Raw genomic sequence first — 19,380 nt, forward strand, 5'->3', positions numbered from 1 at the left:
ACTGCCAGTATTTATAAAACTTCCAGAAAGAGAAAATCATCCCTGAAAACTGGAAGCAACAGCTCTTCTTAAAATCCAGGGTTTGCACTGAGGTCAGTCACTCTGGGCAACTGATCTCTCTAGTGCTTGCCTTGCTCATCATGTTCATCATTAGCTTTATCCTATTATGGTTGCATCACAGCCCTGTCCAGGTTAAAGAGCATAGTAAGGAAATTAATACATTTCTTCCTCTTCATTTTTCCCCAACCATCACAGCTTTTGTGGGCTCCCAACAGCCAAGGATGATTAAGGGGCCCCTGCAGCCACAGGTATTGTGTGTCCCTAAAGATGACTATGTTGTTAATTTTAGTGGAAAGAACATCCACCAGTAGGGTTTAACCAAGTTAGGACACTGTGTTAGTGGTGAAATATTTAATGGAATTGTGAAGCCTGTTACTTGATAAAACACTAATATAACCAGAGATATATTTGAATTTTATAGGAGACACAATAGTTATTACCCAGCTGGTTTATTAAGTATACAAAATTGTTGCATTAGCTTTTTTTGGTTTGTCAGACATGTTACAAAATATCAAGATAAAATAACTTGCTGTGGTTGGGGGACCCCCAGCGACCGCAAGGTTCGCTGGTACCTAAAGCCGGCTATGAGCAGAGACAGCTGTACCTACCCGAAATAAGCATAGCACAACTTCAAGTAACAAGCCCCACTGGTGGAATCCTATCATCAATAGACTGTACAACAAAATAAATAAAATCATGGCCAAAGGTAGTGAGGGCTATGTTCAGCAAGGTAATAACTCCCTCAGCAAGCTAACAAGCAAATCAGGGAACTAATCAAGTTAACAAAAAACAAATTTGAGGCAGAAATAGCCTCCCAGGCAAAGGAGGACCACAAGGCTTTCTTTGTCTAGGTCTGCAACCTCAAAGGCAACACAAAATTAGCCAATCTAATAGTGAATGGAGCTACCTGCACTGAGTTGGAGGACATAGCAAATTTATTGGCAGAAAATGTAGTTACAATTATCCCCTCCACCAGTCACCCCTCAAGAAACACCCTCAACCATGACTCCAACTATGGAGCAAGTCCTTAATGCACACTCTAAGGTCGGAAACACTGCAATACATCAATTGAGGATTGTAGATAAACTCACTAAATTAGATATAAACCCATTTGTTATCTGATGGATAACCAGCTTGCTCACAGATAGGACCCAAGAAGTTAGGATAGAGGAGGATGCCTCCACAAAGAAGACAATCACTACGGACATCCCTCAGGGCTTGGTGCTGGGGCTTTTCCCATTTTGGCATTTACTTCTCTGAAGTCAAGGCTAACATTAAGGGCCTATGGCTGACCAGTCTGCAGACAACTGCAAACTAGGCACAGCCATCAAATCTTCCAAAGACAAACACCCTTAAGATGGCCTGACGCAGACAAATAATTGGGACAGGGAGGACAGAATATGCCTTAAGGAAGGATCCAGCAATACATCATCCACCCTCTAAGACTGGAGGAATTGCAAGAGGTTTACACTCTAGAGTTTTAGAAATTTCCTGACCATCTTCTTGGATTACTGATAGTCCTGTGCATCCCATTTAAGTTCTCCATTAGGGTATGAAGGGTCTCTCCAACAGAAATGTCCTCAGGGGGACAGGCTGAATCAAAGATGTCCTTTCATATCACTAGTGCAGTATTCCTAACAGAAGGGATATGCTGCCATGGATAGCCCAACATCTGGCCAGTTTACCAAAGCCTTTAGCACCAAGACACTATGGCACATACACTCAACACAAGGCATAGGGCATAAAGGTTATATATGGACACAAACACTCAAAACTTCTTTTTCACCAGTCTGAATGCCATAACGGAATGCCTTTCTTCTGTGCTGGTTACCAAGATGTTTCTTCAAATAACTGTCACATTGGGGTCTTTCATCTTTTTCTGTAGTATTGATTGGTTTCATGTCATCCAGAAATGGAAAATGTCAGTGCAAGAGGCAGACTCCCCATAAAGACAGTCATGATCAGTCTCTCTCTTATTTGGGTGTTTCCTATGACCAAATACAGTGTTCCAACTGCCAAGCTTTTGTCCCTCAAACCTTACACAGTTGTCTCTCCTCCTTATGCATTCACCTAGGCAACTAAGCTGATGGCTGAAGGTGCTGTGGTGCAGTCTTCCCATCCCATGGATTAGCAGTCTGTCTGCCAAGAAAAAGGCCATGAAATCTTAGGCTTGTTGCAAGCTGCTGTCTCTCGAGGCTAATGCAAGCCTGGAGGATCATCCAGTGATTGCTTCAGATCCTTCTGCCAGGACCCCAAAAGCTGCCATGGATCCTACTCCTTGCATGTCCGCAGATGCTTTATAAACATCTGTTCCACGTGTTGAGGGATCCTCAGCTGATCATATCAGAGGGACCTAGGGGAATTCTACAGATTTTAGTGAGGGGAATATCCTTACTACAGATGTCCCACAGAAAAAGAAACAGGAAACCAATCATCTTTCCCCCGCAGTTAAGGATCCCTAGTATGAATGGCAGGATTTTACTCGGGGGGGGGGGGCTGTTTACTGCTTTAATGGCTTTAAAGTCTCCTCAAGGGTTGTCTGTGCCTGCCTCTCCCTGGTCTTCCACTCCTCAAGACCTAGGGAACTGGATTCCTCTGATGAGGATCAGGACTCTGGGGAAGGAGTCCTTAGTTTACTCTTCCCAAATTCCTTCCCCCTTGGATTATAGTTCAGAGGAAGAGGATTCTATTAGTCCAGATTCTCCTTTGGAGGAACACTTTTGGGGACACTGCTACCTGTATGATGGACTAAGTGGGATTGCTCTCAAGTCCCTGTTATCCAGAAGAGGTATTTATAAGCATCTTCAGATGTAGTCTTCCACACTTTCTGCTGTTCCCCCTGTTCTGGCAGCCCTCCTGGATACTTTCTCAGCAGTTCCTATGGCCCTTGATTTTCAGTCCCCATCTCTCAAGAAACCTTACAGATTTTAAAAGCTGTATGAAGAATGTAATTTTTTTGTATAAATGCCATTTACAAGCTGTATGATGAATGTAATTTTCTGTATAAATGCCATTCTGTTCATCCTTCTATAGTGTCTGTCTCTTTGGACAAACCCTTCAAGCACTGTCCTCTACCAAGCTGCTTCTTTCAGACAAGGACAATGGGGCCATGGAGAGGCTAGTCTAGAAGTCTTATACTGCAGCCCCCTTATACACTACAGCCACTAACTACAGACTAGTATGACTAGGTATGTTTTGGCACTTCTTTCTCAAGTTTCTTGGGTAATCTCTGGTCTCCCTGACTCTGAGTGGAAGGCTTCTGCCCTTTCCGTGTTTGGTTCCATTTCTCAAGTCACCTGCCATTCTATGAAGTGCGGTTATGATACTTTTGATGCTTCCCCTCCAGGGCTGTTGTACTTACTTCTGCCATGTGGCATTATGGATGACATCTTCAGGCTTTGCCTGATGAAGTTAAGGCCAAATTGTTGGATGCTCCTTTGGATAATATTATTTTTGGTACTGCTGAACTTTAAGCATCTCCAGGACAAGGGCAAGACCTTGTAGGAGTTGAAACATTTTTTCTCCTACTCCAAAATTACAAAAGGGATCACCCTTCCAAACCTGTTTTTGTCCACAGGCAGTCTCGTCCCCTGTCCAAGGGTAAAAAGGATTCTAGACGTATGCCTCCTGTTGTCTACTCAAACTCCTCCTTCCCAAAAACCTGCTTGAAAGACAAGCTGAGTTGTATTTGACAATTTGCTTCCCCGTTCCCTTGGCTGGGTCCATTTATCCCTTCGTTGTTCTCGGTCCCTTCCAAACTGGCTGAAAATCACAACAGACTCTAGGGTTCTATTTATTATCCACCAGGGGTATTTCATGTTTTGGAAACCCCCTCCTCACTTTTTGGGCATCCCTCAACCTTCTTGGGAACAGCTTCCTTTTTCCACAGAGTTGCTTCATTCTTTTTTAGTCCAAGGCACCATTCAAGCTGTACCCCAACCTTAGGGTAGGGAGGGATTTTTACTCCAGAATGCTTCTGGTTCCCAGGAAGGAGGGGACTTAGAGATCAATTCTGGAACTTTCCCAGCTCAACACCTTTCTCAAGATAACTTTCTTTTGGCTGTTGCCTCATCAAACTTTAGTTCCTCTTTTCCCCAGGCCTTTCTGGTCTCTCTGGATCTCAAGGATGTCTACCATCATATACCTATCCATCACCTTTTCAGGACTGTTTCACATTACTCTGTTTCTTCTTTGCATTTTCAGTTCACTACATTGCCCTTTGGCCTTTCTATTGTCCCAAGGGTCTTCATCAAATGCCTCACTCCTGTAATTGCTTTTTGTAAAATAAAAGGAGATCAGATCTTTTCCTATCCAGACAATCTGCTCATTCAAGCTTCCTCTCACAAAGCTCTGCTTCAAGATCTCCAGTTTACTATTTCCTTGTTAGAGCCTAGGATTCACCATAAACATTTCAAAAGTCAGCTCAGGCTCCTTCTCATGGTGACATTTTCCTTGGTTGTAGGATCCAAACCATCTCCATGCTGGCATCCATGCTTGCCCCCAAGGCCCTGTCTCTTACTGCCTTTTTTCAGTCTCTTCTTCCTCTGGAGTCGGTCATAGCAATCCGCACAATCAAGAGAGAGTTTTAGTCAAAGGACAATCGGTGAGACAATCATAGGATTTCCAATTCAGAATTATTCTGATTGGAAAGTGATAAATTGAGGTCTATGCTGTTAAGAGGGTACCCAAGTGATTTTACCTCCAACATTTTTCAGGAAATCTATTGTAAAAGGGATGCAGGTGTATTCCCCTTTACTAGGCAATTTGGAAGTATTAAGCAATAACAAGGCTTCAAACCCTAAGTGAGTTACATAGAATAGAGATGCTAATATTTTCCATATCATTAAAAGTTACTGGAAAGTGTTTCATATGGGATGGATTAACATAGATGCTTTAGGAAAGACTGGTGCACATAAAAAGACTATAGATGCTTTAGGAAAGACTGGTGCACATAGAAAGACTATGGGGGCTACTGATACATATACCAGTAATCACAAAAAAAATGGATACCTATAAATGTGAAAGGTGTACTTATTCCACCTTTATTCAGTGGGAGCAGAGTTCCAGATTAAAGGTCTGGATCTAGTGAATATACAGGCTTATATCAATTGTGGATCCAAGGGCATGGTTTACTTATCAATTTGTAAGGTATGCTCTATGTAGGGAAAACTGAAAGAGCTTTCAAAGACTGCATTTATGAATATCTTTATGGGATCAAGAAACAAAAATCAAACCAATATCCTGTGGAAGCATATTCAAGTTCATAAGAGTCATAGTTTTAAGTTTTTTGGTTTAGAAATTGTTAGACAAGATTCTAGGGGCGGACCACTGAAAACTTTGTAGAAGTTGAGAAACTCTGTTGGCAGATTAAGCCCATACAGACCAGAAGCATGTACTTTTAATCACATGATATCTATAGCACCTACTTTGAAGGTAAAATCTGTGTTTTTAGCCATTCAAGTACTTACAACATTTGCTATTTACGTTTGGGTATGTATAGCTTAAAGTGGTTTGCATGGATGATTGGAATTTTATATAAGGAAGTGACATTGTACTGATTTTATCTCTGATGAAGTCCTGTGTTGTGTGTATAGGGACAAAAGCACTTAGATTGTACATTAAATATTGTTTTAAATATATTGTCATTTCCTTGCCTTTCTGCTATATGCTTACTCCCCCAGACTTACCCACGTTCCTGTGGGGCAGTGTATTTAGTGGCTGAGCACCTGTTGGTGACATCATACGCTCCAAATTCTGATGTTTAAAAGCTACTGCCTTTTTTAACCCCTGGTATATAGTGGTTGTAGGTGCTACATCACAGGGATCCAGGGAAAAAGAGGAGTGGTCTGAGGAACAAATAATGGCCACAGCACAATCACCCACCTTCGCCTGAGGCAAACTGCTAGCCTGCTGTGGTGGCAAGGCTGGTTAACTTTTTTCTTTTTGTGGTTGAAAGGAGCACAGACCATGGGACCAGTAGTTTGTTCAACAGTCAAGCCAAAAATGGTGCCACCTTCCCAGGGAAAACAGGCAGAAAAGCCACTAAAAATTAAAAGTTTAAGTTTTTTTTTTTTTTTTCACACAGTAAAATCACTTCAGCACTTTGCCAGCCACAAAAAGTAAAATAAACAATTTCTCCAGGGAAAAATATTTAAGTACTTTAAACAACTTAGTGACAGGAAAAAGTGTGTACTCATTTCACAGTGCAATATAATCTCAGGACAGTGTTAAATTTCTAGCTTAAAAATAACATTTCTGAAGAAATTAAACTTTTTTAATGGAAGGTTTTCTCGCAAAATGGATCTTATCTGCCTAGCAAAGGAACATCACAGGCATACCGTCAATTCTTGAAAACCTCAGACGAACAATCTTCGGCAGCAGGAAAGCTATTAAAGGACTGGCACCCACACCTGCCTTTTTAATCAGCTCATCTTGAGCTGACTGAGCATGTGGAAGGTACCCTGAAGCTTCAAAGCTGACTGGCTGTTATATAACCCATATGACTAAGGCTACTGCAGCAGAGAACAATATTGTGAAATTGCAGAGTTCTTCCCTTACCAAATTCAAGCATAACTTGAATAAGTGGATGGAAAATCAGAAATGTGCCCATCGCCTGACACCTATACTTCTTATGGACAGAAGCAGCCAACCCTTGTCCAAGCCTATATCCAGCCCTTAAAATTACCCTGGGTATCAAATCATGTCAGATATAGTTGGCTAGGCTTAAAAAAGCCCCCAAGGCCATTAGCCTAATAATCCCCTATGAACTATACTGCATCTATATTGAGTATATGGCTATTGCACCCTGGGAAATCTGCTCTGACAGGTCAGCAATACTATGATGACCTTCGACATCCACAAAATATCAATGTGCAAACTGGTGTCCTGTTGTAGCCATGCTCCTTGGACCACCTGTCCCAGACAATGTGCCCCATCCCAAAGCAGAACAGTGACCATGGCAGTTGACAGAGACAAATGGGTGCCCTGAATACAGATTTTACAGATGAAGCCACCACTATAGAAGACTGCAGAAAAATCTAGGAAGACACTTGCGGAGATGTAATTATAACCGACAACTGTAATCTTAAAATGTCTATTGCAAGACTTGTGACATTGCAAGAATCAGCACATCCAGAGTTGTGGCCATTAAGTGTAGGTTCAGTAACAGCATGGCAGCCAATGGTATGAGTTTAAGCAGTAGTCCAACCAAGGCTTGTATGGGGGTGGGGAAGAGATCCTGCCCAAAACAAGGTTTGCAATTGTTAATATGCTGTCCAACAGGCAACTGACAAATGCCAAAGTCTGCACTGGCACCAGCTGTGACAGATATTTCTAGACACATGCATAAATGGGTCAAAATCCACTGCCTTGATGAAAAACTCCCTTGAACTGACATCTACAAGCCAGTCATACAAATAAGGAATGACCTTGACACTTGTTAACCTTAGGCGAGTCACTAGTACTGCCATTCACTTGGTAAAACACCATGGGGGGTTGTGGTGAGACCAAAGACAATGGTTCTGAACTGAAAATGACTGGCTCCAACCTTATGTGAAGGAAACTCCTGGACTGATTTACTATTTGTATCTGTAGGTAGGCATTCTGGAAATTGAAAAAGGACATCCAGTCTCTCTTCTGTATATAAAAAAAAAAAAAAATATGGATGGACTGCACCATAACCATATGGATCATTGTTTATATGAAGACAGAGGTTTAGTCTAGAGAGATTCTTTGATACCAAGAAGAAACGTGAGAAGACCCCCGGGATACTATCTGATCTTCTGAATTCCTATTTTTTTTTTTTGAGAGCGACTGGTGACCTCTTGCATGTTTGCCTTCTTTTGTCAGGGTGGAACCATGGTAGGTACAAACTGGAAGCAGAGTGGACTCTAAAAATGGAACTAAAGAATGTCTGGATACGATCTCCCTAACCCACATCTACTGTCATAGAAAGTAAAATATTCAGATGCAGATAAATGCAATCCTCTACTAACTCTAGAGATGGACAATCAGACAAGTTCTCCTGGTGTTCTGCTATCTGTTTCCAGGGGAAGGGTTGTGATATCCCCCGTTTTGAAGACTTCCCATACCTCTCAGTTGGCAGCCACTGGAGAACTCTTGTCACCATATTACCTATAATCAGCTGGGATTTTTTTTAAATGCTGTATTCTTTGCTGACTTTCTGATTCCATGCATGGGATACCTGTGGAGCTGAAAACTTAGGTAACCATTTGAAAGCTGGGAATCTCTGCAGTGAGCCCTGGAACATGGAGACTAAATGGTTGAAAAAAAAAACGGGCTTACATATACCGAATAAGACAGACATTTTCTGAAATATTTCCCTTTCTTCGAGGTATGGAGAATCTCAAAGAGTTGGTGGATACAAATTCAAGGTATGTGGAGGGCTTACCCACATTGGGGGTGCAGGGGGCTTGCTCCTTGCAAAAAAAAAAAAAAAAACTTTAAAGAAGTAAAGATGTTTAATATTCACTGTTCTCTTGAATTTTCAGTGTGTGTGCGTGTGTGTGTGTGTGTGTGTGGGGGGGTCGACATTTCAACAGAGAGACAAAAACTTGAAATAGCTGTGAACATTTTCCTTCCTGCTCATTCTGCTGCAACCTCTTTCACCTTGGTACAAACAAGGTGGGCCCATCATATGGGTATATGGCTGAAGTGTTCCATGAATCCTGTAAGCCTGAGCCAGGTTTGCTGCCCCCAATTATTTCCGACTGTTGTCCTTGCTGCTGCATTAATGAAGGAATTTGCTTGAAACCACCACGATATAATCCAGGTAGCATTTATTGTAGAAGGTAAAACAGGAACAAAAGCGACAAGCGCTTTCACAAAAAATTGCTTCATCAGGTTACAATCATGCAAAGACTTCCATTGTCTTTTATAGAGGCCCTTTGTCATAATTAACCAATTAATCACACTAATTATAGTCAATAAACATAATCTAAACTCATTAACAATAAAACATAAATAAATAAAATAGTAGTCCCATATTCAACTACCTAGTATTTTATTTAAACAGCCCAGTGAACCTATTATATATTTCAGTTAAAACACATCATTGAAACTTCTCAATTCTATAAATATCACGTTAAATGTTAAAGTGCATATAATTATTTAAGTAAATCAGCTCAGGAAATAATGTCCATATTTAGAGAAAGGAAGTAATCCAGGGTGTAGCTTCTATTAAGCGATCTTGATTCATTTCAAAAAACACATTTCATAGTACATTGTTGCATTCCAATATAAATATCTGTTTCCAAAACAGTTTGTTCATTGACATTTACATAATCTTAATAATAGCAGAAAAAGACCAATTCATCTCAGTATATTAACTAAAGGCCTTCCGCAAACAGCATTCTCTGTTAAAATAAGTTTGCAGTCAGGTATATTTGGTATTTATGCCGTGGTAGATTACATGTCCGGGAACGGGAACATTATATTATTTATAACAGATAACCAGGCAAAACATTTAAATAGTACAGTCACCTAAGTGACAAATCTATGACCATAATTACAGCCTGGCGGTCAGGATAGCCAGTATCCAAAATGCACATGTGTCTTAGGCAAGTAAATAGGACTTGTATAGTCCCATTTAGTCAAAAACTGGAGCCATAGACTAAAATATACATTGAAAACTAAAAACTAAAATACAAAAGCCAGAGGGCAGTATGAACACCAAAAGCTAACATTAAGAACTGAACTCTGGAATGGCATTAATTTCAAACTTAGTGTGAGTTATTACTACAGATTCAAACCTCATTACAAAAATTCACGAACTCTGTAGAGTCCAATAAGAATACTCAATCATGATGTATAAATAACAACATTTATATATAAAAATATATGCAAATGTACTAAGACATACAAATAACTAAAAACCTAATATGATGACTAGAAACAACTATTCACAAATAGATAAGTATAGAAAATGATGGATATAACATTTAAAGAATGCTGCTGCATTGTCTACATTATGTAAAAGCCTCAGAGAACACAGTAACAGTTATCCATGTTAGCCACTTGTGACTGTGTAAAGACACTAGAGACCTTGAAAATGGTAAGATATCTGCTAGATCCTGCTGAAATCTTGTCATGTGGACCAAGCAGTTAAGAGCTCTAATGAAAACGGTACTTCACTCATTACTAACTTTATAATAATCCATTACCCAGATTCCTTATCCAGGGGATAAATCTCCTGGAGTTAATCTGGAGCCTAGGACACTGGAATATAGTCTACAGAGGTGTCTCTTCCTCAAATTTTGACAGTCATTAGAAGGCTTAACTTTGTTGGACCTTCCAGGAATGGGTTAGGGAAGATTTGGCTCCTTCCATGTTCGCTTAATGAAAAGACCCACCATTCTGCCAAGTTATCTCTGGGGTGGACTGGAAAGTCTCTCAGTGGCCATCTTCCTCCAGGCATATAGGATCAGTGGGCAAAGATCCTCCCCAATGCATCCTCTAGAACTTCCCCCAAGATTTCACTCTTCAGAAGTGAAAAGGGAGGGTGGTGTCTCACATTTTTCAAACTCTGTAAATTAGGTAAGAAGCCCCAACGGACAGTCTATGTGCTTTCCAATCATTCTCTTCAAGATACTAGAACAGGACTCAGAGTACTCTGAAGAGGAGACTTCATCAGACTTCACAGTCTTATGTAGCTTCTTGGCACCTGGTTCCACTTGGGTGATGATAGAGCTCTTGGCTGACCATGGACATGGACACAGGTACAATAAAAGTGCCTGTTCTAAGGCTGCAAACCTATAAGGTTTCCTTGGGACCAAATCTCTCATTTTAGTGATCAGAGCTCAAACCATGAGTGCTGATAGGAAAAGAACCACTGATCAAGACAAAACAAATGTCAACACAAAACACAAAATCCATCAGACCTGGGCTGACTAAAATATGGAGTGGGACTTCAGTACAGAGGAGTCTAGTGATTGCTTACCCACAAAGGGGTTGGCACCAATCTTGGAATCAACTTCAGTACTGTCAACCTCAGACCTTGTGAATATCAGCATTAAAACTTTTGGTGCCAAGTTCACCAGTGCAGAGTCCTCCAACATGAAGGAGAAATTCAGTGGCAATGCTAATAGCAACGGCACAGGATATATAAATAGATTCAAAACTGTCAGCACCAAGACAGGTTATTGCATGGGAACAACTGGAAGTCAAAGGTCCTCTCTAAATGTCCCAGAAACACAGAAGACCAAAATGACGCAAAGTTTCAGTTACGCATTGATCAAGGACTTCAGCATTTTTTTCCCAGTCAATACCAGTGAGAGAGATTTTCTCTGATATAGAGTATCTTATGGATTGGGTAGAATGTGGCCTAGAATGAAGATATTTGGATAACTTGCTCTTCAGAAAAGTCTGATGACACTGTCCTCAGAACAGACAGTCCCAGGGGTGGCAAAGTAACAGGCACCAAAGGTACCCTTGAAAGATCTGGAGCAGCTTCTGTAGGTTCCAATATATGAATCTTCACAGGACTGGGAGGGTCCACAGCACCTACTCCACTCTCCCACCTCTCTTCTTTTTTCCTCTATAAAATCTTTTTTGATGACACCATGGAGAAAGCGCTTCTGCAGTAAGGTATTTCAAGTAGAGCACATGAACTAATGATTCTTGCATAGAGATCATTCTGCTGTGAGACTTTCTGCTGGCAAGCACACCAATTTTTGGGTGTCCCAAAAAGGAATTTTCTGACATTTGATGCATTTTGAAAATCTGGAGGCCTTATCTTTTTCTAGATGTGTAAACAAAGTTAGCGACTACAGACCAAATCAAATTCTCTGTGCCCAAAATGCAATCAAATTCAATGATCTCTGATTTTTAGATATGGAAAACTTGCTCAAGGTAGCACTACTGTAGAACTAAATGGTGTGTGTGTGTGTGTGTGTGTGTGGGGGGGTGCTGAGGAACGATAGAAGCTAGGTAGAAGCAGCCTAGCCAGGAATGCAGCAATTGCAAAAAAAAACCTAACCAAGCTTCAGTTTTTACTGTGATACCTTAAACTTCCTGAAATAGAGGCCAGTGGGATACATGCAAATAACCCCTTATAGGCATGAAGTCTCTCAGCTACATGGGTTCTGAATTCTTTACTTTTTAAAGTCTTTATGGATGCATTCAGGCCAATAAAACAATATACTACTAGCTGTGGTCATGCAGGTTTCAGCCTTCTTACGAACCTCATTGGCACAGCACAAGTCGATTGTTTGGCTATACTTTAGCTGGGTTTAAATACACTGTTTCTAATATCCATAACCATTAAGGTGCCTGCAAAAATCCCAAGTAACATCTAAACCAAAGGGTAAAAATGTCACAGTAAAAACTGCAAAAACACAACCAAGATAGAGTTTTCTCTCTAATATCTTAAAGGACACCAATTACTCATCTTTTGCTGCACAGAAAGCATGCTGGAAGTGAAGAGACAGTGATCAAAGTTAAGCAGTACAGTGATAGAGAAGCAAAATCAAAGTTTTACAAAACAGTCAGTTATCACAATTTCCCTCTCAAGGCATTCATACAAGCCCAGAGATGAGATCTCTACATCAATTTGTGACTTCCCTGTTTGCACAGTACCCAGGCTATCTGCATTTTAACACTAACTATAGAACTACATAGGAGGTTACTAGGCTATTGGCCCTAGAGCCTTTACAAGCCTAGCCATGTTAATCCTAACTATCCTCATTTATTATTTTTGGGTTGTTAGCCGAACAAATTTATGAACAGTGTGGGTCTGTAATCAACACCAGCTACCCCTCTCAATGAGGTACATGGGTGCCACACCCAGGGGTGAATTTGCAGTCTCCCATCCAATTATCCAGGTTGCATTTGAATAGGGTCAATTATGAGCTCTATTTTACGTGAACAGGAAGTCTATATTCCAAAGAAGCGGCAGTTGCTGGTAGACATATCAGTCTCTCCAGCATGTTCGGTTAAGGTCACAGGCTAGGTTGAGATCCCTAGAGCAAGTGAGCTTGTGCCATTTGACTTGCGGATATGCATTTCCATTAAGGCAGGGTCAGAAATTGCCCTATAGGCCAGGTGCAAGTCACCTCTCAGCAGCCTACAAGATAGAGTAAAGTGACAGAGCTTTTAGCCTGTTGACGTGGATCATGGTTTGGAGTCCCTGTATTTTCTTTGTGAGAAACCTCTGCAGTCTCTCCAGCTGCTGCAGGTGTCTGGTGACGTACATGCAAAAGGAAGAATTGCACTCAGTGGTCGGATGATGGTCGCGTACAGTGGAGATGCAACATCCCTTGACCTGGATGCTATGCCCTTGATTATGAGGTGCACTATGTAGAAGGCTTTCCTTACCACTGTGGAAACTTGGTGGTTGAAGTTCAGATTGCTCTCGACCTGTGTTCCCAAGTCTCGCACCACTGGGTTGGAACTCAGGGGATTACTGTCAATACTGTAAGTTGTAGGGAATTCTGTTTTACCAAAGGGAATAATAATCCATTTTTTTTTTGCATTTAGTTTTAGACCATGGCTTTGGCACCAATCATTCATTTGTGTTAGCCCTTCTTGTAATATGTTGACATTGCTGGGGGACTCTGTTACTGTTCCTAGCTTGTAATCAGTGAACTTGGTAAGCCAGAGGCCATCTACTTTGGCCTGGACTTCTGAGAAATAGATGCCAAACAGTAAGGGAAACATGCCAAGCAGTAAGGATATAGATGCCAAGCATATCATACTCTGGTAGGGGGGGGGGGGGGGTTGTTTGTAAATGCACTTAAATCTAGAGCAAAATGACAAACACCTTGAAACCATTGATACCTACACACTGTTTTGAAGACTGTCAAATTGTGCATAAAGCTTTCACTGCAGACTGCTAACACAAACCCAAACACAAATGATATACCATAACCAGACTTAAAAGCTACCTCATAAAATAAAAAGTATGTTTAGGCTCACTGACTCATCCTTGTACACAAACACTTCCAGACATTAGCTCCTGCAGGCACTCACAGATCAGGTAGGCATACTAGTTTATTAATGATTTGTCTATATTAAAAAATCAACTAGGAACACACAATTCACAAATATGAAGTAAAAATATCCTACAGCTATAAGATTTATGAATATCACAATTTTTTTTTTAATAAAGATGCTTCTTCACAACTGACACCACTGCTGTAAGACTATAAATACAAAAGTATGTCTATAATGTATGTGAGTAACGTATACACCCTCAATGTAGTGCAAGTGCAGATATCTGTACATACGCATTACACATCACTTCAGGATTAAAATTACATTGACAAAAAATAACTTTAGTGCATATATTTGTTCAGCTCATCAAATTCAATTACAGTAACATGTTATGTGCTTTAATTTACTGTATATACATAGGAGGAAACTAATGTACATGAAAATAATAATAAATAATAATAAATATGAAAATAATTGTACTGCCATCTCTTTGGTCATGGCCGAAAAGATGACTAGATCGAGCCCCATTTTTGGCTTTGCCCAGATTTGCTGTGCTGCGGTTGAGAGGTATGCCTGTACATTATGAAAAATGTAACTGTAACCATTAAAATCTACTTACATGTAGGTATGATAAAATCATCAGTTCATTTTTTTTTGTACAGGTGTCCCTCTGTCCATCTTTACCTTCACTGCCCTGGACACATTTTCTTACCCATTCATTCCCAAATGGCAAGAGACATATGAACTGCACATCCAATCTATGCGTGCACATGCCCAACGAGTGAGACAGTCATGCTGGCGATGAGGGACTTTCCCTCACAGCCATATGTTTCTAATATACAATCACCACCAGCATCACCCTGCTTGAGACTAGCACATTCACGACTCAACTCTGGTCTCCCCCATGGATTTTAACATGGAGTGTATTAGCTTGGGCATGTCTGCATACTCCTCCCTCAACTGAAGCAAATAGGAATTGCCTCATTACTCCTCCCCCTTCCCCACTCCACCTTCTTCAGTGCTTTAACCATAAAGAAACCTGGGTCACCCGAGTTGCAATCAAGAGAAACCTGGGTCACCCGAGTTGCAATCAAGAGCTTTATCCTATCTCAATGGAGCCAGCTTAAAAATAAGCAAGATCTGTAAAACTGCACCTAATAAAGACAAATGGTTTCTGTCTGCATGACAAATATGTTGGACTTAGTCATACAATAGGAGGATAAAAAGCTTTGACAAGAACAAAAAGAAAATAAAGCAATCAACCCCCAATTTTCCTACAAAGGAAATGTAGGCTCGGTTATACTGCATTCTCTGACAGCTTGATTGCTTGCAGCTTCTAGCCATAAAAATGAATTCCTGCTTTGATGTACTCCGTGTCACTCTTCATTTTGAGGCTTGAGCTTAACCTAGATTTAATAAATAGGAGCTATACGTGCACTCCTGTTTATTTCTGTCAACCTTCTGTCAAGCTTCACAGATCTAGTAAGCAGACAGGCAGCTAGCTGTTCTGGTGCCAAGTGCTCTCCTCCAATCTGCTAACCCCAAATTTATGTTGAAGTCCAAAAAAAGCTTTTCTCCTTGAAGATGATCAGCAAAAAAAAAAAGTACATATTAAAAAAAAAGGAAAGAACAACTGAATACCACTACCTGCTACATTTGCAGCAAGCAGCTGCTACTGTTCACGTCAGCCATGGGTTAAACCAAAGCAATTCAGTTCTGACCAAAAATGCAATACCAAAACAGAATTCCAAATGCTAGTAATACACTGAAGACTGATCAGTATCTACGATGGCCCACTTTAACACTTTGCACCTGGGGCTATTGCCCCATTCACTTCACCCTAGCTACACCTCTGCCAGGAAGTGATTTCATACCCTATATACTTAGTCATAATTAAATGAGCTTCATAAACAAGTTAATCATCTCGCACAGATGGAAGGCATTCACTATAAACGGGAATTGATCTAAATTTTAAACTCAAAAAGAAGCACTCAGGATTCTTCAAGAGTTTAGTAAACTATTGTTATACACAATGGAACACATTGCATTGCCATATCTATATGAAATACAGTAGTCTTATATAAATGGCAGCAAAACAAAGACATAATAGGCTATCTGAAAAGCAAACTAATGCAAAACCCTAAACTTATTTTGAAATCAATACACTATACTTTTGGTCATTGCACTTACTGCTGATATTGCTTTGTAAACTCTCAGTACTGCAAGCTGAAGACAAGCTAAATGCTCTGGTCCGTTCAGAGGCTTTGCCCAAAACTTTGGACTGAGGTAACAGTTTGCCCGAACTGATCACTGACGTCACTGACCCTTTAGCAAATGAAGACTTTGTTACTGGACTCATTGGTGTTGAGCCTGTGAAAACAAAATACAAGCAGTTAGAGAGAATTCTCACACTTTCATGGCTCTTAACTAACCATTGTTGCAAAAAAATAGATTAAAAATAGAAGTTATGTTCTTACCATAACGTTCCATGTTTCTTCTTGCTGGATGGGTTCGAGCCGACCTCGCCCCGTTCGGCACTCTAAAAGCTCGAGAGTTGGTTCCACCGCCTCGAGGCTTATATCCCACAATGCTAGGAGAGTTACCTCAGATCATAACAGTAACAGTATAACTGTAAAACAGAATCCACCTCTAACAACAGGAAGAAAAAGGGTGACCTACATCCTGAACCAAGAAATATGCATAATAGCATATGACTAAGAAAGAGGTGGTAGAAAGAGAGGTCACGATCACAACTCCTCTAGGTCTGTCCAGGCCGGGAAGGAGGGTGGGGATAAGGATGGGACCGCGTCCTAGCACGAACAGTGGAACCAAAATTAGCTCTATGCCTAGAAGCTAAATCCAACTTATAATGAGAAATAAAAGTGTGAGGAGTAGCAAATGGTGTCAATAGGCAGTCTGTCTTTTTTAGGCAATTTTGTTGTCTAATTTCATATACCAAAGATGTTAGCCATCTGGATAATGATACCTCTGCTTTCCGCATAGGAGACAAACAGCTGATCAGATTTTCTGCAAGTAGTACCTTAATTGATGATGAACATCCAGGCAGTGTAATTTTGTTCAGACCTATTTGAATACTCTGGGAAAAAGACAGGAAGGTCAATGCTTTGGTTCAGATTTGATGTTGAGAGTTTTCCATGATAATAATTTCAAGGAACATGAAGCTGCAGGTTCGAAGGGGAAAGAATCAAAGAAGCGTAGATGGAGATGAACCTGCATGGAAGAGTTCAGCTAGAAAATCAAGGACGATCTATGTCCTTTCCTTGTGCCCAATATGAGAAGCGTCCACTTACTCAAATAAATCGAACTGGAGGAACCAAGCAGTGAGGTTCAGAGAGGGGAGGGCTATGAACGGCCCGACTGGTGGATCAAAAGATCTGGAACTAGGTCCAGATTCCACGGTCGCTCAAAAGAAATCGATGTAGAAGGGGAACCACCGCCGAGGAGGCCAAGGGGCAATGAGGATCAATGAGGCCTTCTGGCGATAGCTTTTCTGTATTTACTGAGATCAGTGGGAAAGGAGGAAATGCATACAGAAGTCCCGGGGCCAACCTTGGACTAAGCGTCCCTGCTGGGTTGGCCTAATATTCTCTGCACTTGCTGTTTTTGTCGTTTTGCTATCAGCAGCTGAGAAGAAATTGCCCATTGCCACAGTCTGAGGGTATGATCTGGTTCCGCCTTGTTTGTTGATGTACCACACTACAGACATATTGTCTGTCTGTCTGGATGCGTTCCCCCCCAAGGAGAGAGTCTTGAAGGGCTTGCAGCGCTAAAAGCACTGCTCATCTCCAGAACATTTATGTGCAAGTGGCATTAGTTTGGTGCCATGTGGGAGGCATCCGTTGTCAGAGTAGCGGAACAAATGGTCTTCCGACAGAGCTGGGGGAAGACATCCACCACATGAGATGCTTTTGCGCTTGCGTGATCATAATGGTGTGAGACATTGGAAGTTCCTGGTATGACCATTGAGTAAAAGCATCCACTGAAGGATGTATCTGGCCAATGGAAGGAGAGGTATGGCGCTGCCATGATCCCAACACCTTCAGAACTAACCTGGCTTTGACTCTGTTGTTGTTCCTTGCAGACATGTTTATAGTATCTAAATTTGCACCTATGTAGGTAATAGTACGACAAAGCGACAAAACAGAAAGTATAATCTCTGGCCATCAGAAGGAGATGCTTGGTGGGAGCTGTGAGAAGCCAGTCGTCCAAATATGGAAACACCTGGAATCCTTGTCGTCTCAGGTGAGAAGCTACCACTGCCATGCATTTGATCCTTGTTGGTCTGCTGGCACTGACTGGGATAGAATAGCCTTCGGAATGATGGACTGTACCCATTTGTCTTGAGTCAGGGATAGCCAGGCTTCTGGGTACAGTGACAATCTTCCCCGACTGCCTCGAAGATGGGCAAGGGCTTGTCAGGAAGGCTTCCCCGGACACTTCTGTTCCCCCCCCCCCTGCCCCCCGTCTACCATTGTTATTCCCACCTCTGCCTTTGGTAGGAAAACGACTCTGTCGTCCCAGAAGTCCCTTGAAGGAGTCGAAAACGGACTCGACCGGCAGAAGGTCCGCAAAAATTGCATAGCGCATCCAGGCTGCGTGCGTAAGTGGCTACACCTGTCCCTCTTGCTCTCTACTCTCCATCGGCCCGCGCAAGAGAGGAGGCGGAGGAGTTAGATATGCGAGCGCATGGTAAATGTCGCTGAGGAGAACATCCGCTTCCCGTACCTATCCATGGTCCTAGATTCCTTGTTAGGTGGATGGGCAGGCACTGAAGGTTCAGCCAGTTCCTTCTTTGTGGCGGCAGCTACCACCAAAAATTGCTTGTCTGATGGACCTGCATGAGGGGGGAAGGGGGACACCCAGGAGGTGGAAGGGCGAGAGCAGCGCCTCAAGATACACAGATTCGCCCTCTCCGAAGGGTTGACCTCTGTTTCAGGATCTCCAGAATGTCTGCAAATGAGACATCTCAGATCTGTGTCTGACGTGATAGACTCAGGTGAGTCAATGTGTTTCCTCTTGCACTTCCTCTTCCGAGGGCTCTTCTGCCAAATCGGGATGAGGGAGAGTCGACTTTTACCCTGAGGCAGCATAGAGGGAGGGGGGACGGCCCGACTGTGGAGTAGCCAGAACCCCCTCGGCACTGACAGATGATGGCTCCGAGATGTCGGGCCGAACTCACTCAATACCAAGCCCCGAGAGAGAGGGGGGGGGGGACAAGGGTCCGATGCCACTCACCCCTCGAGCCGACGGCGTCCAGTCGCCGAGATTCCTCAGAAGAAGCGGAGCGGCAGCGGGCACGGAGCCAAATGGCTCCGAGTAATCTGATCTCAATTCCGGACCGGGACCCGG

General features: G+C 41.9%; 1 protein-coding gene across 1 annotated transcript in view; it reads right to left on the reverse strand.

Moving 5' to 3' along the window:
- The window catches only part of MTUS1 (microtubule associated scaffold protein 1), a 2,531,455-nt gene that overhangs the window by 1,761,694 nt on the left and 750,381 nt on the right, over nt 1-19,380 (reverse strand). Inside the window, exon 4 of the mRNA XM_044062416.1 lies at nt 16,201-16,380. Coding sequence (XP_043918351.1) covers nt 16,201-16,380 — 180 coding nt within the window. The remainder of the gene's footprint in view (nt 1-16,200; nt 16,381-19,380) is intronic.

This window comes from Protopterus annectens, chromosome 2.part1 (genome assembly GCF_019279795.1).
Source record: "Protopterus annectens isolate FY-2018-M chromosome 2.part1, PAN1.0, whole genome shotgun sequence".
Lineage (NCBI taxonomy): Eukaryota > Metazoa > Chordata > Ceratodontiformes > Protopteridae > Protopterus > Protopterus annectens.